Here is a 25,490-nt window from a genome sequence, read left to right as displayed (position 1 = left end):
TTGTATATATGGATCCCAGACTTTCAAAAATAATGTCTGTCTTTTCCATGTCCCTCTGGCGTTTCTAGCCTCCCAGATCACCATTGATGCAGCTGATTGCACCAGTGCCAAAAGGCAGGGGAGTCTGTGGCAGTTCAGCTTTGCAAAATACATATGCACATTTACAAAACACATTTTTACACCACAGTAGCTGATATCCTGTCTATTCATCCATATGCTTCAGGCACATCCAGCGCGAACTGAGCTGCCATACCTTGAATTGACAAGCCCAAAAGATCTGACATATAGGCTTAGATTCACTAACCCTCCAAACTGTGTGCGATCCATTCCGTTTGCATGCAGGCCGACGAATTCACCAAAGGCCTGCATGCAAATGGGGACAATCATTAACACGCCCCCTACCCACGGCCAGGATCGCTAGAGAGCGATCTCCTCTCATGTGCACACCCTGACAGGAGAAGCAGCCTTTTGTCACTGCTGTCAGGGCTCAGCCTCGATCTCACCTTCCTGCCCTGCTCTGCCCCAATCTCTCTTGCCTGCTCGCCGTGGTTTTAAAGCAGGCCTGCACTGCAGGGAACGGCGGCAGAGAGCAGGAGAGTCCGGCGAGCAGGCAAGAGAGATTGGGGCAGAGCAGGGCAGGAAGGAGACCCTACCCTAGCCCCACCCACCGGCCTGACACACCGGCCTGCCCGACACTCCCCCAGGCCCCAGTCTCTCCTGCCTGCCCTGCTTTTCCCCGATCTCTCCCTTGCCCTCCCTCCCCACGACCGGCACGGCCCTCCCGGCACAGTCCTCGCCCCCCTCCCGGCATGGCCCACTCACCTCCGGCACCAAAAAGTTGGGAGCAGGAGGAGTGCTCAGTCCCTCCTGCTCCTAGGGCTCCCACCCCCCGGCCCACCCCTGGTCAGCCTAGGTGGTCTGGCCTGGCCCACCCACTCTGGTACCTTTAAAATAGTTGGGAGCAGTTGGGGTGCCTGGTCCCTCCTGCTCCTTGCGACAAGGCTCCCTCCATCTTCAGGAGCAGGAGGGGTGCCCGGGCCTTCCTGCTCCTACGCCAATTTGGGGAGCAGGAGGAAAGTTCTCCTGCTCCTGTTCCTTCGTCTGGCCGCCATCCAATAGCGGCCTTAGGCCCCACCCCAGCGCATCGTTTGTATCCCATCCCGGAGGGGGATAGGGCTACTTTAAAGTCTCCAGTGGTGGACGCGGTGGTCTCAGCGATTGCTAAGCGGCATACCATGCCTGTTAAGGGCAGTTCTACTTTATGGACTCTGAGGAACGTAAGTTGGAAACCATTCTTAAGCAGAATTTTGATGTCTCTGCCTTGGGGGTCCAGGCAGCTATTTGTGGGGGGGCTGGTGGCTTGCGCCGTGTTTCAGTTGGCCGAGCATGTCCTGAATCATGAGTCTGATAACTGTTCCTTAGTGGATCAGGAGGTGGCAAAGATTGAGATGGCTACTTCGTTCCTCTCGGATGCTCTCTATGACTTGATGCGGATGTCGGCTAAGTCCATTGCTTTTGGAGTGGCTGCGCAACATACCTTGTGGCTTTGTGCTTGGTCGACGGATTCCACATCCAAAACTAAACTTACCAAATTTCCCTTTCGGGGGTCTTTTTTGTTTGGAGAGGACTTAGATAAGTTGGTTCAGACTCTGATGGTCCTCAGGCACCTTAGAGTCTATGCCCGCCTGGCGTCTCGGGGTGGCACTGCCCATGGGCATCTGCAGGAGTTCCGCATGTATCGCCCTGAGCATGGGGCTGCTACTTTCCAGGTTTCGGAGTATTCCCGGGTTTGGTTTTATCAGCGCATGCAGTCCTTTTGGGGGGCCGTCGGGGGGCTGGGAATCCCTCTGCCGTTCCGCCCTCCCCTGCCCAGTCTGCACAATGACTCTTTGCCAGCGTCCCCTTTGGTTCCGGTGGGTGCCCGGCTGTGCAAATTTTTTCCCAAATGTGCCGAGATCCCATCCGATCAGTGGGTTTTGGAGGTGGTGCAGGACGGTTATGCTCTAGAGTTTGCCCGCTTTCTGCCAGATCATTTTCTAGCCTCTCCGTGTCAGGCGGCATGAAATACGCAGGCCTTTTGCCAGACCCTTCAACGTTTGCTAGATCTCAAAGCAGTTTTTCCAGTGCCCCCTCAGGAGTGTGGCACTGGCAGGTACTCGATTTACTTTGTGGTGCCCAAGAAGGAGGGGACCTTTTGGCCCATCCTAGATTTAATAGGGGTCAACAGGGCTCTCAGAATTCCCTCTTTTCGAATGGAAGCACTGCGATCTGTTATTCTGGTGGTTCAGCCGGGGGAGTTCCTGACTTCTCTCAATCTGACGGAGGCCTACTTGCATGTTCCCATTCAGGCCTCCTATCAGTGCTTCCTTCGTTTTGCGATCTTGGGTCAGCACTATCTGTTCTGTGCGCTTCCCTTTGGACTGGCCACGGCTCCCCGGATGTTCACCAAGGTGATGGTGGTTGTCGCAGCAGCCTTGCAGTTAGAGGGCATTCTGGTGCATTCCTACTGGACGTCTGGTTGATTCAGGCGAAGTAGTTGCAGGAGAGCCACCCAGATTACGGCTCGGGTAATGGAGTTTCTCCAGTCGCTGGGATGGGTGGTCAACCTTTCCAAGAGTTCATTGGTCCCATCTCAGCATCTGGAGTACCTTGGGGTTCTGTTTGACACCTCCTTGGAGAAGGTCTTCCTTCCAGAGGCCCGGGTAAGCAAATTGCAATCTCAGATTCACCTCCTTATGGCGTCACGGTGTCCTCGGATGCAGTTTGGTCTTCCTTGCATTCATTTGGCAGGCACTACTGGGTAGACGTTCAGGCGCGTCGGGACGCGGTGTTTGGTGAGTGTATTCTAGTATCAGCCCTTCAGGGGTCCCACCCATGGTGGGGACTGCTTTGTTACGTCCCGCTTGTAATATTTCCTATACTGGTCTGGAGAGTGCTAAAGAAGGAGAAATTAGGTTCTTACCTGCTAATTTACTTTCTTTTAGTTTCTCCAGACTGGTATAGAACCCCACCCTATTGTCGTGTTGTTGTGGCTGTTGCGCGGGTAACTTTTGTTTTTTGCTGCGGGTTCTAGTATTTTTCTAGGGCCGGGGAGAATTGAAGAACAACAACAGCTGTGGCTTAGCTGGCGAGCTGTGGGGACATTTTCTTTCTGGCATCTCTCCTCTGCATTTTCCGACAGCATTTGGGTATATTATTTATTACTCTTGTTCAGAGTATTGTTTATTTCTGTTTCAAGTTCTTAGTTCTGCTTGGCTATTCGGCAGACTGATAGGAATAGGGGAAGGTACTCCTTATGTACTATTCCACAGTTTTGTTTCAGTCTCCATCTGCTGGTCATGATGAGACATATACCCGCTTGTAAGATTTCCTATACCGGTCTGGAGAAGGTAAAAGAAAGTAAATTAGCAGGTAAGGACCTAATTTCTCCTTTGTTCTTGTCCTTTGGCATGCATGTTTTTTTATTGTATCCTTCTTGTCAAAAACAACCTATAGCTAGGTATTCCCATGTATTTAGACTACTTAATCTATTTGTCCTTGAAGAAATCAGAGTTTATCTGTAACAGAGATTCTCTTGCAGACAGCAGGTTACATTATTCTTTCAGCACTTTCTGTCTCCCTAAAGATTTAAGTTTTATAAAGAACAGGAACCACCATATATGTGGCTCACTACTTTGTAAAGCTCAAAGCTTTGAAAACTTGTTACCTAAAGTTTTTCCTTCTTGAACTCTGTTAGTGTGTGTGAGGACTGTGTAACCTGTTATACTTGAGAATCTGGTAGGGGATAGATGGAGAAATAGGTTTGCTAACCTAGTACAGGTTAGTAGTTATGTTTTCCTTCCTTGGATGTACTCTAGTGATGTGTGTGCTCTTTCACAGCACTGCCTGGGTCCCCTCATGGACATTCTGAAAGAACATATTAGAAATATGGATAAGCAGCTGCTTGCCTTCCAGCAGTCAGAACTGACAGCCTTCTTCATGAAAGCCCTTGACTTCCGAGCTGAGCATTCAGAGGTACAATATATTATTTCTATAGTGCTACCAGACGCACACAGCATTGTACATGAAACACACAAAAGACGGTCTTTGCTGGAAAGAGCTAACAATCTAATTATGAAAGACAAACTAGACAAAAATGGTAAATATATGCTGTTCATGTGGGGAAATAAGAATGAATTATTCTCTATATGTCTTTATATGTATAGCGTTTTCCCCTTGGGACGCATTGCATTTTTGTTTTAAATTTAACACATATATTCACCATATGAGTTTTCATATTGTGTTCATTTGATTCACTTTAATAGCTCACACTGTAACACTCTATGATTGTGTGTTATACCGAAATGGCATAACTCAGGTTACATGGGTCCATATTATTTAAGCAAAAGTGCCTTTAGTTTTGACTTGTGGCTTTTCCAGATTATATATTCACACTGAGGACACCACCAAAATTACTAACCCCTCCTTTTGTAAAAATGTGGTGTAGTTTTTGGTGCCAGCGGCGGCGGTAACAGCTTCAGTGCTCATAGAATTCCTATGAGCATCCGAGCTGTTGCTGCTGCTGCTGGCACTGAAGGCCACACTGCGCTTTTGTAAAAGGAGGGGTGAGTAACTTCGTTATATTTTGTATAATTACATTGCATTCCAATTGGAGTGTTTTCGCTATACTTTATTTGTGCATTGAAAGGAAGTTTGGAAGATGTAAAGAGGCAATTTGACAAACTAAAGAGTAGTAAATTGCCTGGACTGGAAGCTAGAACTAGCTAGAAGCTGAACTACAGTTCTCAGACATCATCTCAAGAACCAAGGTACAATATGATTTCACTTTCATCATAGGAGACCTCAAACCCTGAAATTCCTCAACCTTTTAAATGAGTTAGACCTCAAACTTCTGTTTCAACAACCCACACACAAAAAAGGATACCAGTTAGATCTACTCGCCTCTTCAACTTCAGCTAAAAAATACAAGCTACCTAGAATTTAATTCCCTATCCTAAGTACCTTGGTCAGACCACCTACTCCTAAAATTCACCATATTCTAGAAAGAGATATCAACAACCAAACCGACCCCCTGAGTAACCCCTGAATCATACTGGAGTGAAATAGATAACTCATTATTATCACTCCCCCATCCCTGACCAAGACTTCCTGGACCACTGGAAAATGAGAACTTGCAGCTGCCAATTAGATAGCGGCTCAGGAGCAAAGGAAGATCACTTCTGCCATGATTTAGCACTGGACCACCAGGGATACTAAAGGGCAAGGGCAGAGCCTCTAGCGGCAGCCAATTGGCTATTAGCTCTTCACGAGCAGGAGCATAGGAAGGTCATTCTTGCCATGATTCACCGCTGGATTACCAGGAAAACTCTTTAGTTTTGCCTTCTGTCCTGGCCACTGCTAGACCACCAGATCTCACGGCAGGCCCAGCAGAGGGAGGGAGGGGGGAAGGTACAGAACCTGGCAGGGAGGGAGGGAGGCTAGGTGCAGAGAGTGGCAGGAGAGAGAGTGAGTGAGGGGGCTGGATGCAGAGCAGCAAGGAAGGGGGAACCAGGGAAGGCACTGCACTTGAATATTAACAACCCCACCCCTGGTTTATATTCGATTCAACCTTTTTTTTTTTTTGGGGGGGGGGGGGGGAAGGTTACCTCAGTTTATATTCGGATCGGTTTATATTTCAGTATATAAGGTAATCCTTCACTGCCCTATGTACATTTAGATTATGAGCCCACGGGACAGATAGGAAAAATGCTTTAATACCTTTATATAAACTGCTTTGAATGTGGTTGTGTAACTACAAAAAGGCACTATACAAGTCCCTATCCCCCTTATAGCCAGAGTCCGGACTACTGTATATGTTTCCCCTCGGCCCATGATAGGTCAGCTGATCTGCCAAAAAGCATGGGAACAGTAGATCTTGTAGCACAAAATTGGCCCAAGCACCTGTGGTAAGTGGATCCCGTCCAACTGCAAAAGGAGCGAAGTCTCAGTCTCCAATTGCATCCAGACTTACTCTCACAGGGACTGATTGTCTTAGAAGATCTGGGATGCTTGAGCGTGGCTCTTGGGCGCACAGCACTAGTCCATAAAAGATACTCAGAAGTAGTCACTGCTACTCTACTTAGAGCCAAAAAACAGATGATGGCTTCAGCATACGCTAAGGCATGGGAGACATTTCAGCGCTGGTGCAGCAAAGAAAAATTAGAACCGGGCAATGCTCCCATCTCCTCAGTACTGGTATTCCTTAGAGTTCAAGTAGCAGGGCTCTCATGCTTCCGGGGCCAAAAGAGGAGAGCTTCACTAGTGACCCATCCAAACATAAGTCAGGCTCCTGAAGGGCACCCTGAGGTTACAGCTTCCAATTCGAGACCCGTTTCCTTCCTGGAACCTTACTATAGTTTTAGAGGAATTCAGCAGAGCCCTATATGAGCCCTTACAGGTGGCCTTCCTCATGGATCCTACAGTCAAAGAAGTCTTCTTGGTGGCAATAACTTCTACCAGGAGAGTCTCAGAATTGCAGGCCTTTTTGTCCAGAGAACCGTTTGCCAGGTTCATAGAAGCAGGAGTAACCTCCTTTCTACCGAATGTTGTTTCAACATTTCATGTCGACCAAGAAGTTAGACTTCCAGCATTTCACCCCACAGGGTCTAAGAAAAAAAAAAAGGCCTTAAAGGTTTTGGATGTCAGAACAGTACTCAAGTTTATTTATTTTTTGATTAACTGCCTTTCTAGGAAAATCAATTGCGGTACCTGGAACTGACCAATGATGAGATTCGCCTCTCAGATCATCTTTTTGTTTTAACCAATCAGGCGAGATCAGGTAGACCCGCTTCCAAAGCTACCATCTCCAGATGGATTCATAAAGCTATATCCTCTGCACATATCAGGTGTAGCAAGCAGCCGCCTATCTCATTGAAGGCATGTTTGACAAGAGGAGTGGCCTCCTCTTGGGCGGGAGCAAGGGAAGTTCTTCCTGAGGAGATTTGTAAATCAGCAACCTGGTCTTCCCTTCATATTTTCAACAAATTTTACAAGGTGGCCTTAGCAGCACAGGAGGATGCCACTTTTGGGTCCTCAGTACTACATGCAGGCTCATCTCTCCCACCTAGACTTTAGGGACTGCTGAGGTACATGCATCCCTATGGTACAGCATACCATCCCGATTACACTGGAAAAAGAGATTAGGTTTTTACCTTGACAATGTTTTCCAGTGGATAGGGGATGGTATGTTGAACCCCTCGTATAGCAAGTTATCTGAAGCACCTGCTTTCTGACTCAAGCTTAATGGTCAGATCCACACTATGATTTTTCCAGACAGTCAGACTGTTGGATTATGAAGAGTCTTTGTATATGACTGAAAAGGGAGGAATATTGAGCTACATAAATGTTCAGGCTGTTATGCTCTTGTTTAACTTGTATTTTATTGCATTCATTGTTCATCTCTGAGGCTTCTTAATGTTTTAACTACATTAATGTTCGTTCATTGATTGGATTTAAAATCCATCTGAGCAGATCAGATGGATTCAGGCAATTCCCTATATTCCTCCTTCTCCTGTCTTCTTCTATAGGACTGTCACCAGCTTTGATATGAACTGAAGGGAGCAGCAGAGACCAGGGAGGAGGAGCTGAAAACTGTGACTGACATTTTCTGCAGTATGCTCGTGAACAGGCATGGACAACCCTATGGTTCAGCTACCATCCCTATCTACTGGAAAAGTTTCAAGTTTACTAAAAATTTGATATACCACCTTATCAATTTATTTCAAGGTGGTTATACATTTTAAAATAGGGCAAAAACAGATAATACAAATTAACATAACTTTAACAAAATAAACATACACGACAAAACAATAACACACTTGACTGGACAAATGGGTATGAGTGAAAAAAAGGGGAGAACTACAATGATTAAAGAAAAGTAAGGTATAAACAAAAGGGAGGGGTTAAAAACACGCAAGTCCAATACAAGCGGACTCAAAAAAGATTTAAAAAATTTTAAATCCTTAAAAGGACATTTATACTTGAAAGGCATCTTTGAAAAGGAATGTCTTAAGAAAAGATTTAAATTTCTCGAGATTAGTTATCTCTCTTAGAGTATTTGGTGCCGAATTAACTTGGGGCAACTACTGAAAAGATGGTGTTTCTTCTAGTGTTAATATGGTTCAAAGTTGGGATTGCTAATAAAATTTGCTCCGAATAATGAAGAAAACACAATGTAGTGTACGGTATCAAAAATTTATTAATTAATTCTGGCTGTCCAGTGTTTCTTGTTTTAAAAGTCAATAATAGAGTTTTATAAATGACACGGTGATGGATGGGAAGCCAATAGGCTTTTATCAGAAGAGGAGTTACATGGTTGAATTTTTTGGCCTTGTAAATGACTTTTACTGCTGTATTCTGGATTATTTGTAGATGTTTTAACTCTTTTTTTTGTACCATGGTATAAGGCATTGCCATAATCCAGACAAGAAATGACTAATGAATGGATTAAAGTATTTAATGCCGATATGTCAAGAAATTTAGTTAGAGAGCGTATCATTTGTAAACGATAAAAACATTTTCTTATAACTGTACTTATATGATCATGGAAAGTGAGAGATTCATTTAAAGCAGTGTTCTTCAACCTTTTTATACCTATGGACCGGCGGAAATAAAATAATTATTTCGTGGACCGGCAAACTAATAAGACTGAAATTTTTAAAAACCCCATTGCCGCCCTGTCCTCGCGAGCTCGGTCCCGTTAACCATCTGATCCTATCCGCACAAGCCTCATATAGTTATGATTTTATATTGAACATATTTTATTAAAGTATAAAAAGAAACAATATTCTGTACAATTGTCATTTTATAAATATAAATAATACAGGGCAAGGATCAACAAACCCCCCCGTCTCCCCTCCCCTTCACATATATCCCCTCCACTATCAAGAAAACTGAATAAGCAAAATTATTACAGAATGCTACACAAATATCATGCTAACAGAATACCGCAGTCACACATGGCAGGAATGGTGTTACAGGGCAACTGCCTCCTGGTCAGAGAGAGCCCTAAACCAGCTGGAAGCTAAAGACTCACTGCCTGGGCTTTGCACTCCCCAGTTATGTCTAACATCAGCTCTAGCAGGATACATATTTTAAATCTGATATATTCTAATCACAAGATAGAAATAAAATTATTTTTTTTCTACCTTTTGTCGTCTCTGGTTTCTACTTTCATCGTCTTTTCACTCTCTTCCATCCAGCGTTTGCCCTCTGTCTCTTCAATCCAGCATCTGCCTGTTCCATCCAAGTTCAAGTTTCAAGTTTATTGATTTTTAATATCCCGATCATAAAACAAATATCTGACCGGTTAACAATAAAAAAAAATTTAAAATAGAAGAATAAAAAAACTAGTTATTGGTGTATTAGAAAAATTAGAGAAAACATATAGTGACAAACATGACCGTGAGGATAAATGGGAAGGGGGGAAAAAGTTACATAATATTAGAAGAAATGAGATAGAGGGAAGGGATAGAACATAAAGGATAAGGGTGCATGGTATAAAAGATATGCGCTGAAATAAAAGAGAGCTTTTAGGACAAAGATAAGTAAATAAATAGATAAAGAAAAGATTAGGATTTGTCAAAGGCATCCTGAAATAGGAAAGTTTTAAGATTAGTTTTAAATTTAGGTAAATGAATTTCATCCCGGAGAAATTGAGGGAGAGAATTCCATAATGTAGGGGCTGTTATAGCAAAATTAGTTTTCCTTGTATAGTAGGATTCTTTTAGGGATGGAATGAAAAGGAGTTTTTGGTCGGTAGATCGTAAGGAACGGGGAGAACTTTGAGGTATTAGTAATTTGTCGAGAAATAAAGGCAGATGGGAATGTTTGATTTTAAAAGAGAGCAATATGATTTTATAAATTATACGGTGTGTAACTGGGAGCCAATGAGCCTCTTTGAGAAGCGGGGTGACGTGTTCAAATTTACCTAATTTGTGAATGAGTTTGATTGCGGTATTTTGTATAAGTTGCAAACGGCGAAATTCTTTTTGGGGTAGTCCATTTAATAATGAATTGCAGTAATCTAAGTGAGATAACTAAGGAATGAATGAGGATAGTAATCGAATCGGTATTTAAAATAGAACTGAGTGAACGAATGATACGCAATTTAAAGAAACAAGTTTTTACAACTGAGCTTATGTGGTCGTGGAAGGTAAGATCTCTATCTAGAGTAACGCCAAGTAATTTTATTTTAGAATCCATAAGTAAAGGTGTGGATTTGATGTAAATAGTTCCTGGTAAAGTTTCAGATTTTTTAATGGGGAGGAGTAAACCACAAGATTTATCAACGTTCAGTGAAAGTTTATTAGAGAATAGCCAATCACTTATGATATCTAATTTGATATTTAGATCATTAATATCTGAAGAGTTTGAAGTATTGATCGGATAAAGCAGCTGAATATCGTCGGCGTAGGCAAAAATTGAGAATCCTAGTGATTGGGCAAGAGAAAGAAGGGGGGATAGAAAAATACTAAATAGTAGTGGGGATAAAATAGAGCCCTGAGGAACTCCAAAATTTTGAGTTACTGGAGAAGAAGTTTGGTTTTTTGCATGAACTTTAAAGTTGCGTTGATGAAAATAAGATATAAACCAGTTGAGAGCATGACCTGTAATGTTACAGTCTGCTAATCTGGATAAGAGTAGGGAATGGTCAATGGTGTCAAATGCTGCAGATAAGTCAAGGGAAATTAGTATAACCGATTTTAGATGATCGTGGGAGTATTGTATAGTTGTAATGAGACCAAGTAATGATAATTCAGTGGAATGAGAAGTTCGAAAGCCAGTCTGATAAGGATGTAGGGCATGTGTTTGATCGAAGAAATCTGATAATTGAGAGTGAATAATTTTTTCAGTGAGTTTAGAAATTAAAGGCAGATTGGCAATGGGACGATAATTGTTAGGTAGAGAGGGATCAGTGTTGTATTGTTTAAGTTTTGGGAAAACTAAAGCTGATTTCCATACAGTAGGGACACAACAATCAGAAAAAGATTTGGAGATCATTTCCCTTATATAAGGTCCGAAGAAAGAAAATAATTTTTTGATAAGATGTGGAGGAAAACTTTCAGTAATATTATTAGGTGAGTTTATAGATTGTAAAACAGAGGATAGTTGAGTTAGTAAGGGTACTATGAAATTAGAGAAAGAACTGAGAGGTAGAAAAGTTGGATCATTATTAGTAGAAACCGAGAAAGCAGGAATGGAGGGTCCAAGATGGGTTCGAATGGTAGTGACTTTGTTGTCAAAGAATAGGGAAAGTTCATCAGCAGATGGTAAATTTGAAACAGGAGGAGGAAGTTTTTTTTTAGAATATTTTGAAAGGGAGTGGGCAATACTAAAGAGCGTAGATGAATTACTAGTGGTAGAGATAAGTTTTGAGTAGTAATCCTTTTTAGTCTGTTGAATGGTCTTTTTGTAATGAGAAGCTTTTTCTTTATAGGAAAGAAAGTGAGTGTTATAAAGAGTTTTACGCCATTTGTTTTCTGCCGATCGGACCTGTCGACGGAGGAGGATCAAGTTTTCGTTAAACCAGGGTTGTTGTTTCCTTGAGGAAGGGTTAAGAGTGGGTTTATTTTGTATGACAAATGTGGGGGCTAATGAGTCTAGTAGTGTTTTTGTAGCAGTTTCCCAATTAGAAAATTGTTCTGTGATTGAAAGTGAAGAGAAATCTTTGAGATTTAGATCAAAGGAGGATTGTATGGCAGAGAGAGTTATGTTATTTAGATTACGAGTGAAAGAAGGATTATTTGTCTGTTTGATGAGATTTGAATGGGTTGGGATGTTTAATTGCCAAATAATCAGTGTATGATCTGACCATGGTACAGAGATGAAGTCGAAATTATGGAAAAAATTGGTCATGGTGGTTGGGCATAAGATCATGTCTAGAGTATTTCCTGCTGAATGTGTGGGCGTATGAATAAGAGGTGATAGTGATAAGTCGGCTATCAAAGTTAGGAGTTCGGAAGTGTTAAAGTGATTAGGACAATTAAAGTGGATATTAAAATCTCCAAGAATTATTGACTCAGGATAGGCGATATTGAAATCAGTTAAAGTGGAGATAAGTGATGAAAGAGAGACTTTAGTTATTGGCGGGGGTAAATAGATAAGAAGAAAGTTAAGAGGAGAGGGGAGTTTAATTGAAAATTGGAGAGATTCAATAGGAAAGTGAGAAAAAAGGTTAGAGGTGTTTACCTGAAGGGGAATTGAAGTATGATATATAATTGCCAATCCACCTCCCTTTTTGTTCGTGCGGGGTTGAAAGAATGCTTTATAATTAGGTGGGCAGGCTTGAATGATGTAGGCATCATCTCCCTGAGTTAACCATATTTCTGTGAGACATAGAATTTGAAGGTTATGTTGAATGATAATATCGTGAATTAAGTGATGTTTATTTTTTATAGAACGGACATTTATTAAACCTGAGTTGAATGTAAGGGAGTGGTGAAGTTGATTATGACAAGAGTTAGAAAGGGAATGAAGTGGGATGGAAATGAGTTGTCTTGATTGTGGTTTGACGTGATTTCTGCAAACTGTAGGGTCGGCATAGCGACGGCCCCAAATAGTTGGGATGGAAGACATGGAGTTAGAAATAGTAAATGAAAGAATATAGGGGACAAATTCTGAGCCGTACAATATCAATAAAAAAGAGAAGAAAAAGATATATAGTTTGAGAAGAAGGCAAAAGGGTCTGATGAGGGAGGAGAAAGTAAACAAGGGTAATGTAGAATGAGGGGAATAATGTGAAGTTAATAAGGAATGAAGAAGCTGCATGAAGGAGCGCATAAAGGAGCAGAACGCGCGCCGAAGGCGCGTGCCTTTGCGGCGTGCGCCGCAAAGCAGAGAAATTTATAGGGGAGGTTACCAGCGAGGTAAAGTGGGCGGAGTCGTCGGCCCCGCCGCTTCGCGGCGGCGGTCCTTTGAGAGAACGAGAGGGCCTGTAGAGAGTGGAGAGGACAAACATTAGAAAGGTAAATGAAGAAACAACAGTGACAATTAGAATAACAGATATAGTAATCAATAAATCAAGTTATAAAGTTAAAATATAAATACCTGAGGTAGAGGTTCTGATACAATACAAATTAAAACAAACTTGAAATGAATTGGAATTAAAATTAGATAAAATATAATTAGTAAAACCAGTCAAGTGGAAGTTTTAAAATTGAGAAAGTGAGTCAGCAGGCATAACAGAAAACCAAGCAGTCCACTGTCTGCCCTCTACCCCTCCCCCTCCCATATGGTATCTGCGTTCTTTCTATGCCCCTCTCTCCTACACCAGATCTAGCATCTTTGTCCCTCTTTCCTTATTTTTTATCTGACTCCCCTTCCCAGCATCAATCTCTCTCTACCTTGTCAGTCCTCTGTCTCTCCCCTTTCCCTCATCTGATCTCTCCATTCCATCCTGACTCCTTCCCCGCCTCTAATCTCCCTGCCAGCTGTTTCCTTCCAATGTTCCTCCTCCCCTGTCCAGCAGTACCTTCTCCCTTTCTTCCTCCCCTTATCCAACAGTAACTCTCTTCCCTTCCCCTCTGTCAGCAGTACCCCTTCTCCCTTTCCTCCTCCCCTTATCCAATAGTAATTCTCATCCCTTCCTTTTCCCTTTTCCCCTGTCAGAAGTAGCCCTTTCCCCTCCCTTGTCCAGGAGTACCCCGTCTCCCTTTCTTCCTCCCCTTATCCAACAGTAATTCTCATCCCTTCCCTTCTCCTCTGTCAGCAGTAGCCCCTTCTCCTCCCTTGTCCAGGAGTACCCCTTCTCCCTTTCCTCCTCCCCTTATCCAACAGTAATTCTCGTCCCTTCCCTTTCCCTTCTCCCCTATAAGAAGTAGCCCCTTCCCCTCCCTTGTTCAGGAGTACCCCTTCTCCCTTTCCTCCTCCCCTTATCCAACAGTAATTCTCATCCCTTCCCTTTCTCCCCTGTCAGCAGTAGCCCCTTCTCCTCCCTTGTCCAGGAGTACCCCTTCTCCCTTTCCTCCTCCCCTTATCCAACAGTAAGTCTCATCCCTTCTCCCCTGCCAGCAGTAGCCCCTTCCCCTCCCTTGTCCAGGAGCACCTCTACTCCCTTCCCTCCTTCCCTCTCCAGCAAATGTTTCCTCTATGTAGGCTAGCGGCAGCTCTGTGTGTTTTTAACTTCGGCATACAGCTGCCCCTAAGCAGTATTTTAGCGCGGTTTCATGAGGCAGCCTCGGGGCCTTTGGTAGGCCGGCCCGCTTCGATGATGCGATGTGGGCCAGCCTACCAAAGGCCCCGAGGCTGCCTTATGAAACCATGCTAAAATACTATCTGCCGCTGCTTTTCTGGGGGTGCGGAGATATACGCGGCACGAATCGGTGGTGGCAGGCAGGAGTGCCGGCATAGCGACAGCAACAGGAAGTTGCACATCAGCTGACGCCGGCACCTTTTGCTGCGGAGAGGTCCTGAATCCTTCGCAGACCGGCAAGATTTTTTTACAGACCGGCATCGGTCCGCGGACCGGCGGTTGAAGAACTGTGAAATAAAGTGATACCTAGAAGCTTGATACTACATACTGTCTGTATTGGAATAGATTTGATTTTAATAGGAGAGTGAGGAGAACTATCTTTCTTGAAAGGAAAAAACATTGTTTTGGTTTTAGTGACATTGAGTGATAATTTGTTCGAGTTTAACCAGTTATGAATCACGTTGAGCTTTTTGTTGATGGTAAGAATATCATTTGGATTATCTAAGATGAGGGGATGTATTAATTGGATATTGTCTGCACAAGCGTAGATGGTAAAACCAATTGATTGTCCTAGCGTGTTTAATGAAACCAGGAAAATATTAAAGAGAAGTGGGGAGAGTATTGATCCTTGTGGTATGCTGTAGTTGTTAGTGATTGTAAAAGATTTTAAGCCATTAAATGATACTTTTGAAGTGCATTCCTTGAAATATGAAATAAACCAATTAAGGATTGGGCCAGTAATCCCTATTTCCTCTAGTCAATGAATTAGCAAAGGATGATCGATTGTATCAAAAGCAGAAGATAAGTCAAGAGAAATTAGTAAGATAGAGTTATGGTGGTTCAGGTGGTAATTAATGTTAGTGAGAAGACTAATTAAAAAGAGTTCAGTTGAATGATGTTTTCTAAATCCAATCTGATTTGGGTGTAAAGCATTGGTGCTTTCCACGAAATCGGATATCTGATTGAAGACGATCTTTTCAGTAACTTTTGATAAGAAGGGGATGTTAGAAATGGGGCAATAATTTGTACATTCGGCGCACTAATTTTCGAGTCTTTTATGATTGGATGGATAAAGGCTTCCTTCCAGGATTTTGGAACAGAGCTTGTTGTCAAACTTGTAGAAATTAATTTTAGAATATGGGGACTGAATGTTGCAAAGTATCGTTTGAGAATCGTTGGAGAAATTGAGTCAGTGCCCGCGTTTTTTGTGTTCATGGAATTGATTATTTGCTGAAGTTCCAAAAGTGAGGGGAGTCTAAAGTTAGCACATTTGGAAAGTGGTACGCAGAAATCTTGTGTGACTGAGCCAGAGGGAGTAGGTGATGTTGAATTGTCGGAGGGTTGAAATGTAGATCTGATATTTTCAATTTTGTTTAAGAAGTAATCAGCCAAGGATTGAGCTGATGGAAGCAATAGAGAGTTGTGGCGCTTTGAATGGTCTGTAGTTAACGATCATACAATCTTATACAGGGTTGAAGTATTTTTGGCAGTGGAGATTTGTTTAGTGAAATACAGGGAAGAACCTAATCTCTTTTTCTACTCTTTAGGATCTTGCCATGTACTTGTGACCTGGGTTGGTCACTGTTGGAGACAGGATGCTGGGCTTGATGGACCTTTGGCCTGTCCCAGTATGGCAATTCATGTTTTTATAGAAAGAGTCCAGTTTTTGTTTACCTAAAAGCAGAAGTTTGTTTCTATGTAAATGCAAACCACAAACTGCTCACAGAAGAAAGAGAAGAGTATTGCGTTCAATTCTGGTCTCCTTATCTCAAGAAGGATATAGTGGTGCTAGGTTCAAAGAAGAGCGACCAAGATGATAAAGGGGATGGAACTCCTCTCATATGAGGAAAGACTAAAACAGTTAGGGCTCTTCAGCTTGGAAAAGAGATGGCTGAGGGGAGATATGATTGAAGTCTACAAAGTCCTGAGTGGAGTAGAACGGGTACAAGTGGATCGATTATTCACTTTGTCAAAAATTACAAAACTAGGGGACACTCGATGAAGTTATAGGGAAATACTTTTAAAACCAATAGGAGGAAAAAAAAATTCACTCAGAGAATAGTTAAGCTCTGGAATGCATTGCCAGAGGTTGTGATAAGAGCGGATAGCGTAGCTGGTTTTAAGAAAGGTTTGGAGAAGTTCCTGGAGGAAAAGCCCATAGTCTGTTATTGAGAAAGACATAGGGGAAGCCACTGCTTGCCCTGTATCGGTAGCATGGAATATTGCTACTCCTTGGGTTTTGGCCAGGTACTAATGACCTGGATTGACCACCGTGAGAACGGGCTACTGGGCTTGATGGACCATTGGTCTGACCCAGTAAGGCTATTCTTATGTTCTTATGATTCAAAGGGAATTTTTTTTGCATATTTGGGGGGAGAGGAAGAAAATGGTCCCCTGGAAGCCCTTTTTTCAGTCAAATAGTATTAAATGCTATCTGCTTTGTTTACAAGCTAATGATTAGGAAAGGCTGTTTGACCCAGGTCATTGGCGATAGACTGAGCCTGTCCTGCTTCTGGTTTTTTCCTGTTACATTTGTGGATTTGTAATTTCAGGTCCCCTAAGAAAGGCAGATCTGCAAGTCCATAGATACCATGAGATAAAACCAAGGTTGGGAGGAAGGGATGGCAGATGTCACTGTTGATAGGATTAATAATCTGATTTCTCGGGGCGTGGCTTGGACGCGCAGCCGAATGGACAGGTGAATGAATAGCTCCGTACTCACAGGATTTACTAACGGCTTTTTAAGCTATAAAAATTAATTTTCGCTTACTATTTCGGCAGTATTGATAACATAATATGGCAGCGAGTAAGCAAGTAAAGCAACAAAAAGGGGAAATGTCAGCTTCAACTTCAGGCAATGCAAAGCGTTCAAAACCGGAGCTGGCGACTCCTTCAAAGGTATCGTTGCCAAAAGAAGATTATACTGATTATGATCTGTTTGAGGAACTTAGACAAATAAAATAAATTGTTTCTAAGAATTCAAAAACTTTGCAAGAAGTGAAGGAGGAGGTTGGTAGCCTTAACAAACGGATGGAACTAATGGAGTTAAGGATGGATCAAATGGAAAACCGAACGGAGGTGAATGAAAATATGATACAGCAAAGTAAAATTGATAAGAAAATAATTGATAATCTGTCAAGAGACTTGGAAAACTGTATTAATAGAAGTAAAAGGAATAATTTGAGGATTATTGGGATTCCTGAGGGAGTAGAAAAAAATGACTCAATTGCATTTTTAGAAAGTTTCCTTCCTAAGATTCTGCCTTTAAAAACGAAATTTCCATTTGAATTTGAAAGGGCGCATAGAATCCCTGCAAGAAGGTCTAATCAACAACAGGGACCACGTCCTATAATTTTTCGATTTATCAGCAGGTGATGGAAATTATTAAACTTGCAAAGGAAAATAAAAATCTCAGATGTCAGGACTCCAGAATACATATAGTACCTGATTTTTCCAGGAATACTGCATACAAGAGGAAACAGCTGTTGGAATTGCGCCCAAAACTTAGATCTCTGGGGGCAAGATATGGATTGATGTACCCTGCTATAATGAGGATAACATATGGCAATAAAACCTTTAACTTCGAGGATCCGGCAAAATTGCAAGAATTCTTAGAGAACTGTGAACAGCCGATGGCTTCATGAGAGAATTTATACCAGTCAAAACCGTTGATTTATTTATTTTGATATGTGGAAATATAAAGCAAGTTTTATGGTTTTTATTTTTGCGTTTGTTTTAAAGATTGAAGATATTCATGGAATCGGATTTGGTACACTTCTGAAACATATTTGAATTAACTGATTAAACTGATTTTATTAGAATATAGACATTAGAGTGTTCAAGATGTATGCAAATTTTTCTGATGACTCATAAGAAAAAGGGATTCGATTCTTTGATGTTTGTCATATGTAAGTCAGCCTAGTTTCTACATAACCATTAGAGGGCAGTGTCATGAAAATGCAATGAGTAAGATGACTTGGAGTGTGTGTGGGAAGAACTTTAAGAGAAAAACTTCAGCGTAATTGCGGCATCCATTTTGATTTGTTCGGTATTGCTGTGCTAAGAGAGCTGTGAATACTATAGTAAACTTTCAAGGAAAAGAAAAGCAATATAAATGGTGGAGAGAGAATTCTGCGAAGGAAATTGATAGCTGCACACAAACGTTCCTGACATAGATTGCAGATATGACTGAGATGAAGTTTATGGTGTGCCTAGAGGAGTGGCTTTCTCGTGTCATCAAAGAAAGGAATGCGTTATTTAAAGCTATTTAGGATTAAAACTTAAAAATTAGACATGGCCATTGAAAGGCCTTCAGTTCTTCTGTTATAAATATGCCTAGTGTGAATGATATTCAGTCAACATCATCGACAGGTCACAAAATGTAACAGATATCTCGCCAGATAAATACCAATCAGGTTGCTTGGACAGGAAGTCATCTTCCATTTGCAAGACAGCAAATTCCATCTCAGCCAGGCAAAGCTCAATCTATTCAACTTTGGAAGCAGCCATAACGAATCTGCAACCCATTGACTTATAGTCCTCTTTCATAGTTTGTCTACTCCTACACCTAATAACACTACATACTCCAATTTAGAAAACCGAAATGCAGGCTTTGCTGAGAATGGACAAAGTGGTGGTCAGTTTATAGGAAGTTCTGAGGTTTGGTTTCAGTGGCATAGCCAGCATTGTAATCAGTAGAGTAGTGAGCAGCACTTGCATTAGCAACCTACTCAGACAGAAATGTTCTGGATATGCTGCCAATGTTAGAAGACCCCACACAGGGGTCAGGCAATTATAACATTGAGGACGTTCCTGACTTTGGCATGTTTCTCACCATTTCAAAGTGATCGGGCAGTGAGAGGATTCTGCACAATAATAATGACTAATTTCACTCTTCTGTCTTCATTTATTTCCTGACTGCTGTTTCTATTAATATAGTAACTATGAAGGAAGGAAACCCTTTGATGTCTGTGTGGTAGGGTAGATTTGTCATGTGCCTATATAGTCACAAGGGATGGGGAACTTTGCTGTTAGCAGGCTTTCTCTCTTCCTTAATTACACGCTGTATGGAAGATTAATCCTCTACGCCTCCAATTCATTCTGCACTACATTAATTGCTCTTGTTGTTCTAGGGGAATATGACAGAGGTTGCTGGCTATCGTTTCGTGAACCAGTGTTATATGTTGCTAACATTGAAAAGTTGATTGCTTTAGATCTCAACATAAACTTAGAAATATTTGCAAATATTTGTGAGTTTAAGGATTTCACAATATCTCTTGTAATCTGGTTTGTAATAATATAACAAAATATAATCAAAAGCTCAGGTTGGAATCTCTGGTCATGGTTTTTTAGAATAAATTGAAGGATATGAATTATATACAAGAGCCAGGAGTTGGCTGTGGTCACTTGGGAAAGTGGTGTAAGTGATAAGTATCAGTCTCCCATTTTATGTCCCATTGTCAAGCTATTGGTTTTAACAGCAAGCATTGTTTCCTTTTTCAGAATATTAGATTTAGGATTGGATAATATTAAAGTTTTAGATAGGAGTTTCCCTGGAATTTATTTGATTTTAAATCAGATTAGTTAATAAATGGGTTTTAAATGATGTATCAACATATATAAACTAAAAGAGTAGGGAAGGAATATAGTATTAATATCTTATATATCATGTTTAATTATATTTATAAAATGATTATTATTATATATTTTTAATTTAATTATAGAGCTAAGTCCCTCCTTGAGGGCCGCAATCCAGTCGGGTTTTCAGGATTTCCCCAATGAATATGCATTGAAAGTAGTGCATGCACATAGATTTTATGCACATTCATTGGGGAAATCCTGAAAACCCGACTGGATTGCGGCCCTCAAGGAGGGACTTTGAGACCCCTGCATTAGTCCATTGGATGATTTATTAATTCCATTAAAGATTTCATAATTAGATTCAGATAGCTTAAAATAGGTTAATGAAATTATATCTTATCCATATGTGCGTTTTCATCATTATTTAGGGGAGGTTGGGTAAGGGTGGTTTTACAGATATTGGGGAGTTTGGTAATTGAAGGGATGGGGAATGAAGGGTTTGATGAAGGGAAATTGTTTTTTTTTAAATTGTATAAAGTGTAGTGGTGTCTAATCATTTTAGTTTATCTAATTTGTTTTATTATTGTCAGATTATATTTTTGGTTCTAGATGGTGATTAAAATTTTTTCATTAAATGTCAATGGACTAAATCATCAAATAAAAAGAAAAAACATGCTGGCATTCCTGAAGCAACAAAATGCTGATTTATATTTCATTCAAGAGACGCATCTTTCAAGGGTGGAGTCAGGAAAACTGAAAGGGGGTTGGGTGAAGCAAAATTTCTTTGCTCCCGCAATTGGCAAAAAAGCTGGGGTTGCTATATTAATTAATAGAAAATGTACAGCTAATTTTCAGTTGATTGATTCAGATTCTTTAGGTAGGTGGGTACATATAAAAATGAGTATGGGAAATACTACCCTGGAATTGTTTAATGTGTATGCCCCGAATACGAATCAAATTGAATTTTTTAAGAATCTACAACAATTACTACTCCCACTGGCTACTTCTGATTTAATAGTGGCTGGAGATTTCAATGCTGTAATGGATCCATTAATGGATAAAAAACCAAGTAGAATTATGAAATCACTAGGGTTAGATAATTTAGCACAATCTTGTAATTTAATAGATATATGGCATATACTTCATTTTAATGATCAGGAATTTTCATTTTGTTCACAGGTCCATAATTCTTTTTCAAGAATAGATTATATTTTAGTCTCAAATCAGATAGTTTAGAAAGTGACAAAAGCCACCATAGATCCTATCATTATTTCTGATCATGGTGGTGTATGATGAGCAAGATTATTGTAAATCTGTTTGGAGATTTGATAATACTTTGATTGCGGATTCAAATTTCCTTGAAGAATTTAAACTAAAAATGATTGAATTTTTCCAACTTAATACCTCAGAAGATATTAACATAGAAACATTATGGGATGCATTTAAGGCTACCATGAGAAGTAATATTATTTTATATTCGGCATATATTAGAAAACAGCTTAAAAAACAATTTTATAATTTGGAAAAAGAAATTAAACATTTGGAAAATAAATTAATTGATAAATGGGAGCAAAATACCTTACAGGCTTTATTAAAAGATATCTTCTAAATTTGTAAGGAAAGATTTGTTTTCACAACAAACTCAGTATTATGGAAACTCAAATAAGGCGGGAAGATTATTGGCAAATTATCTTAAAGAAAAGAAGAATAAAAATTATTGCAATAAAGGATGAAAATGGAGAAACACATACTAAAATTGAAAATATTTTAAGACAATTTCTAAATTTTTATAAAGACCTATATTCTTCTGAGCCTTATGGAGGGAAAAAGATGATTTATAATTTTTGAATCTAATTGTTGGACCGAAGGTTCCTGAGCATATAAAAAGAAGTTTAGAGGAGCCTATATCATTAAAAGAATTAGAAACAGCATTGAAGTCTCTTAGAGTTGGATCCGCTCCAGGTGGTGATGGTTTTACAGTAGAATTTTATAAATCATTTCAAAGTACCATTTTACCCTATTTATTAAATTTATATCAGTTTCAACTGACTAAAGGTTGCATTACAGGTACTATGGCAGAATCATTAACAATTGTTTTGAGAAAGCCAAACAAAGATCCCACTTTGGTTTCAAACTACAGGCCTATCTCGTTAATCAATGTTGATGGAAAACCTTTAGCAAAGACATTAGCTTTAAGATTGGCTAAGGCAGGGGTGTCCAATGTCGGTCCTCGAGGGCCGCAATCCAGTCGGGTTTTCAGGATTTCCCCAATGAATATGCATTGAAAGCAGTGCATACACATAGATCTCATGCATATTCATTGGGGAAATCCTGAAAACCCGACTGGATTGCGGCCCTCGAGGACCGACATTGGACACCCCTGGGCTAAGGCTTTCCCTTTTATTATTGATATGCACCAAACAAGATTTGTTGCTAAGAGACATTCTTCTAACAATACTAGATTGGCTTTTCATACTCTAAATTTAACAAAAAACATGAATGATTCGGCTTTCTCTGTCTCTTTAGATGCGGAGAAAGCCTTTGATCGTGTTGAATGGACTTTCATGTATCAGGCATTAGAATGGTTTGGTATAGGTTCAGGATTCATACAAATGATTCAGACATTGCATAACTCCCCTGGTGCAAGTTTATATATTAATAACAATTTATCAGAGCGTTTTAATTTGCGGAGGGAAGTTACAAGGTTGTCCCTTGTCTCCTTTGCTTTTTGATATTGTTTTAGAACCCTTGTTATTAGCCATTCAACAGGCAAAGAGAATACAGGGTATTCCTCGTGCAGATTGGGAATATAAAATCTCAGCCTATGCAGATGATATACTGCTTTATTTGAGGAATCCGGAAACTACCATGCCATGCTTACTTGAATTGATAGAAAAATTTGGAAAGTTTTCAGGATATAAGATAAATTGGAGCAAGTCAGAAATTCTTCCACAATGTGCATTGTAGTAAAGGAGTATTCGATTCATTTTCATTTATATGGAAAGAAGATGGATTAAAATATTTAGGTATTAGAATAAAAAACTCAATAGAAGACACAGTGAAGGAGAATGAAAAACTTTTATTAAAAAAAGTAACAGAAATGTGCAAGAAATGGAATCCTCTACATCTTTCTTGGTGGGGGAGAGTTCAGACTATTAAAATGATGATATTGCCAGTAGTTTGTTATCAAATGAGTATGATACCAGGTTTTTTTCAGGGGTCCCTTTATAAAAAATTAAATAGTATTCTTACAAAATTTGTTTGGCTTGGTAAAATGCCTAGAATTGCCTTAGTATCTTTACAAAAATCAATTGTGGAAGGTGGGGTAAATTTTCCAAACTTTTATAGGTATCATCAAGCCTATATTTTACATCAGGGTATGTATTGGGTCCTCCCAGAGCTCATGGAAAACATCCCAGACTGGTTGTATTTGGAATGGCGACTCATGTTTCCTTTATATCTATTATCCTTAAGATAGGCAGTCATACAAGATCGTAAATATCGTTGTACAGGTACTAGAGACGAACCGGAACTCTCAAGTGCTCACTATCAAAAGCCCAAAATTTATATTTGAGTCTGATGACTTACACAGTGAGCTATCATCGGTCCGGTTATTTACTCCATAACTGTACATATAATTTATTCAAATATTATTGTCTTATTCTTTCTTTCTTTTTTCTTTTTTACTTTTTTATTTTTTTGCTTATTATCTACTTATTATCCACTCCCTTTAAAATATACGGAGTTACTTAGCTTTCAAAGCCTTTAGTCGAAAATGTTCAGTTTCCGTTTTATTGTTTCTGTCAGTGTTTTATCTATTTTCTTCTGACGGAAGATCTCCGTTTCGCTCCCAATGTTTAAAAAGGAGCTTCCTCAGGGCGAACACTAAAAATAAAACATAAATATTTCAAAGAGGGAAGGATATTTATCAACTCAAACATACTACTTGTACTAAAAAAGAGGGTCCATGGGAACGCCAAAGGGCAAACTCATGTTTAAGAAATTGGAGCCTAAATCCCATAAATTTTCTTATATTCCAGACTCTATCATTATTTTAGAGGAAAACAGTACATATTTTTTTAAGATTCTAAAAACCAATCTCTATAACTAGACCCCATACGGAATTTACCACACATACATAGTCCATAAATTACCCATAAATGGACAATACCTGATACCAGCACAACACTTGCATCAAGACATAAGCTGGAGATAAACAGACAGCTGCTTTTCACAGCGACTCAGCCTTTCCACGAGTCAACTGTAAAATGGCCGTAGCCTTACAGACTTTTAAACTAAGAGCGTCTGACGTCATTTCCGGGCATTGATCCCGCTAAAACAACAAGTGTAAAGCGGCCATACTGCCGGAAGATGACAAAAAATTCAGTCAGTCATGTATCCAGACAAACAAATATATATATATATATATAGTCAAAAGAAAACCTGCCAATTTATAGCCACATTCAAACCTCGAGGATGAATACTATGTAACCGATCAATCCACCTCTGTTCAACTTGCAAAAGTCTTTTCCCCCTGTCCCCTCCTCTTACAGACTTCTCAACTCTATCGATCACCATACATCTTAATTGTTCAAAAGTGTGTTTATATTGGATACAATGAGCTACTAATGGAGCTTCCTTCCTTTGCAGGTTCAAACATGATTTGTTTGTCTGGATACATGACTGACTGAATTTTTTGTCATCTTCCGGCAGTATGGCCGCTTTACACTTGTTGTTTTAGCGGGATCATTGCCCGGAAATGACGTCAGACGCTCTTAGTTTAAAAGTCTAAAAGGCCATTTTACAGTTGACTTGTGGAAAGGCTGAGTCGCTGTGAAAAGCAGCTGTCTGTTTATCTCCAGCTTATGTCTTGATGCAAGTGTTGTGCTGGTATCAGGTATTGTCCATTTATGGGTAATTTATGGACTATGTATGTGTGGTAAATTCCGTATGGGGTCTAGTTATAGAGATTGGTTTTTAGAATCTTAAAAAAATATGTACTGTTTTCCTCTAAAATAATGATAGAGTCTGGAATATAAGAAAATTTATGGGATTTAGGCTCCAATTTCTTAAACATGAGTTTGCCCTTTGGTGTTCCCATGGACCCTCTTTTTTAGTACAAGTAGTATGTTTGAGTTGATAAATATCCTTCCCTCTTTGAAATATTTATGTTTTATTTTTAGTGTTCGCCCTGAGGAAGCTCCTTTTTAAACATTGGGAGCGAAACGGAGATCTTCCGTCAGAAGAAAATAGATAAAACACTGACAGAAACAATAAAACGGAAACTGAACATTTTCGACTAAAGGCTTTGAAAGCTAAGTAACTCCGTATATTTTAAAGGGAGTGGATAATAAGTAGATAATAAGCAAAAAAATAAAAAAGTAAAAAATAAAAAAGAAAGAAAGAATAAGACAATAATATTTGAATAAATTATATGTACAGTTATGGAGTAAATAACCGGACCGATGATAGCTCACTGTGTAAGTCATCAGACTCAAATATAAATTTTGGGCTTTTGATAGTGAGCACTTGAGAGTTCCGGTTCGTCTCTAGTACCTGTACAACGATATTTACGATCTTGTATGACTGCCTATCTTAAGGATATTAGTGGGGTCCTTTATATCTATCTCATGTTTTCAGTATAAAAATGCCTAGAAAATATAAAGAGAATAGAATATTG

At 40.1% G+C, this 25,490-nt stretch overlaps 1 protein-coding gene across 1 annotated transcript in view; it reads left to right on the top strand.

The window, feature by feature from the left end:
* HEATR1 (HEAT repeat containing 1) overlaps positions 1 to 25,490 on the top strand; it is a 693,629-nt gene that overhangs the window by 583,174 nt on the left and 84,965 nt on the right. Inside the window, exon 39 of the mRNA XM_033935556.1 lies at positions 3,880 to 4,014. Within this exon, the coding sequence (XP_033791447.1) occupies positions 3,880 to 4,014 (135 nt within the window). The remainder of the gene's footprint in view (positions 1 to 3,879; positions 4,015 to 25,490) is intronic.

Source organism: Geotrypetes seraphini, chromosome 3 (genome assembly GCF_902459505.1).
Source record: "Geotrypetes seraphini chromosome 3, aGeoSer1.1, whole genome shotgun sequence".
Taxonomy (NCBI): Eukaryota; Metazoa; Chordata; class Amphibia; order Gymnophiona; family Dermophiidae; genus Geotrypetes; species Geotrypetes seraphini.
This window is presented reverse-complemented; position numbering and strand designations above follow the sequence as displayed.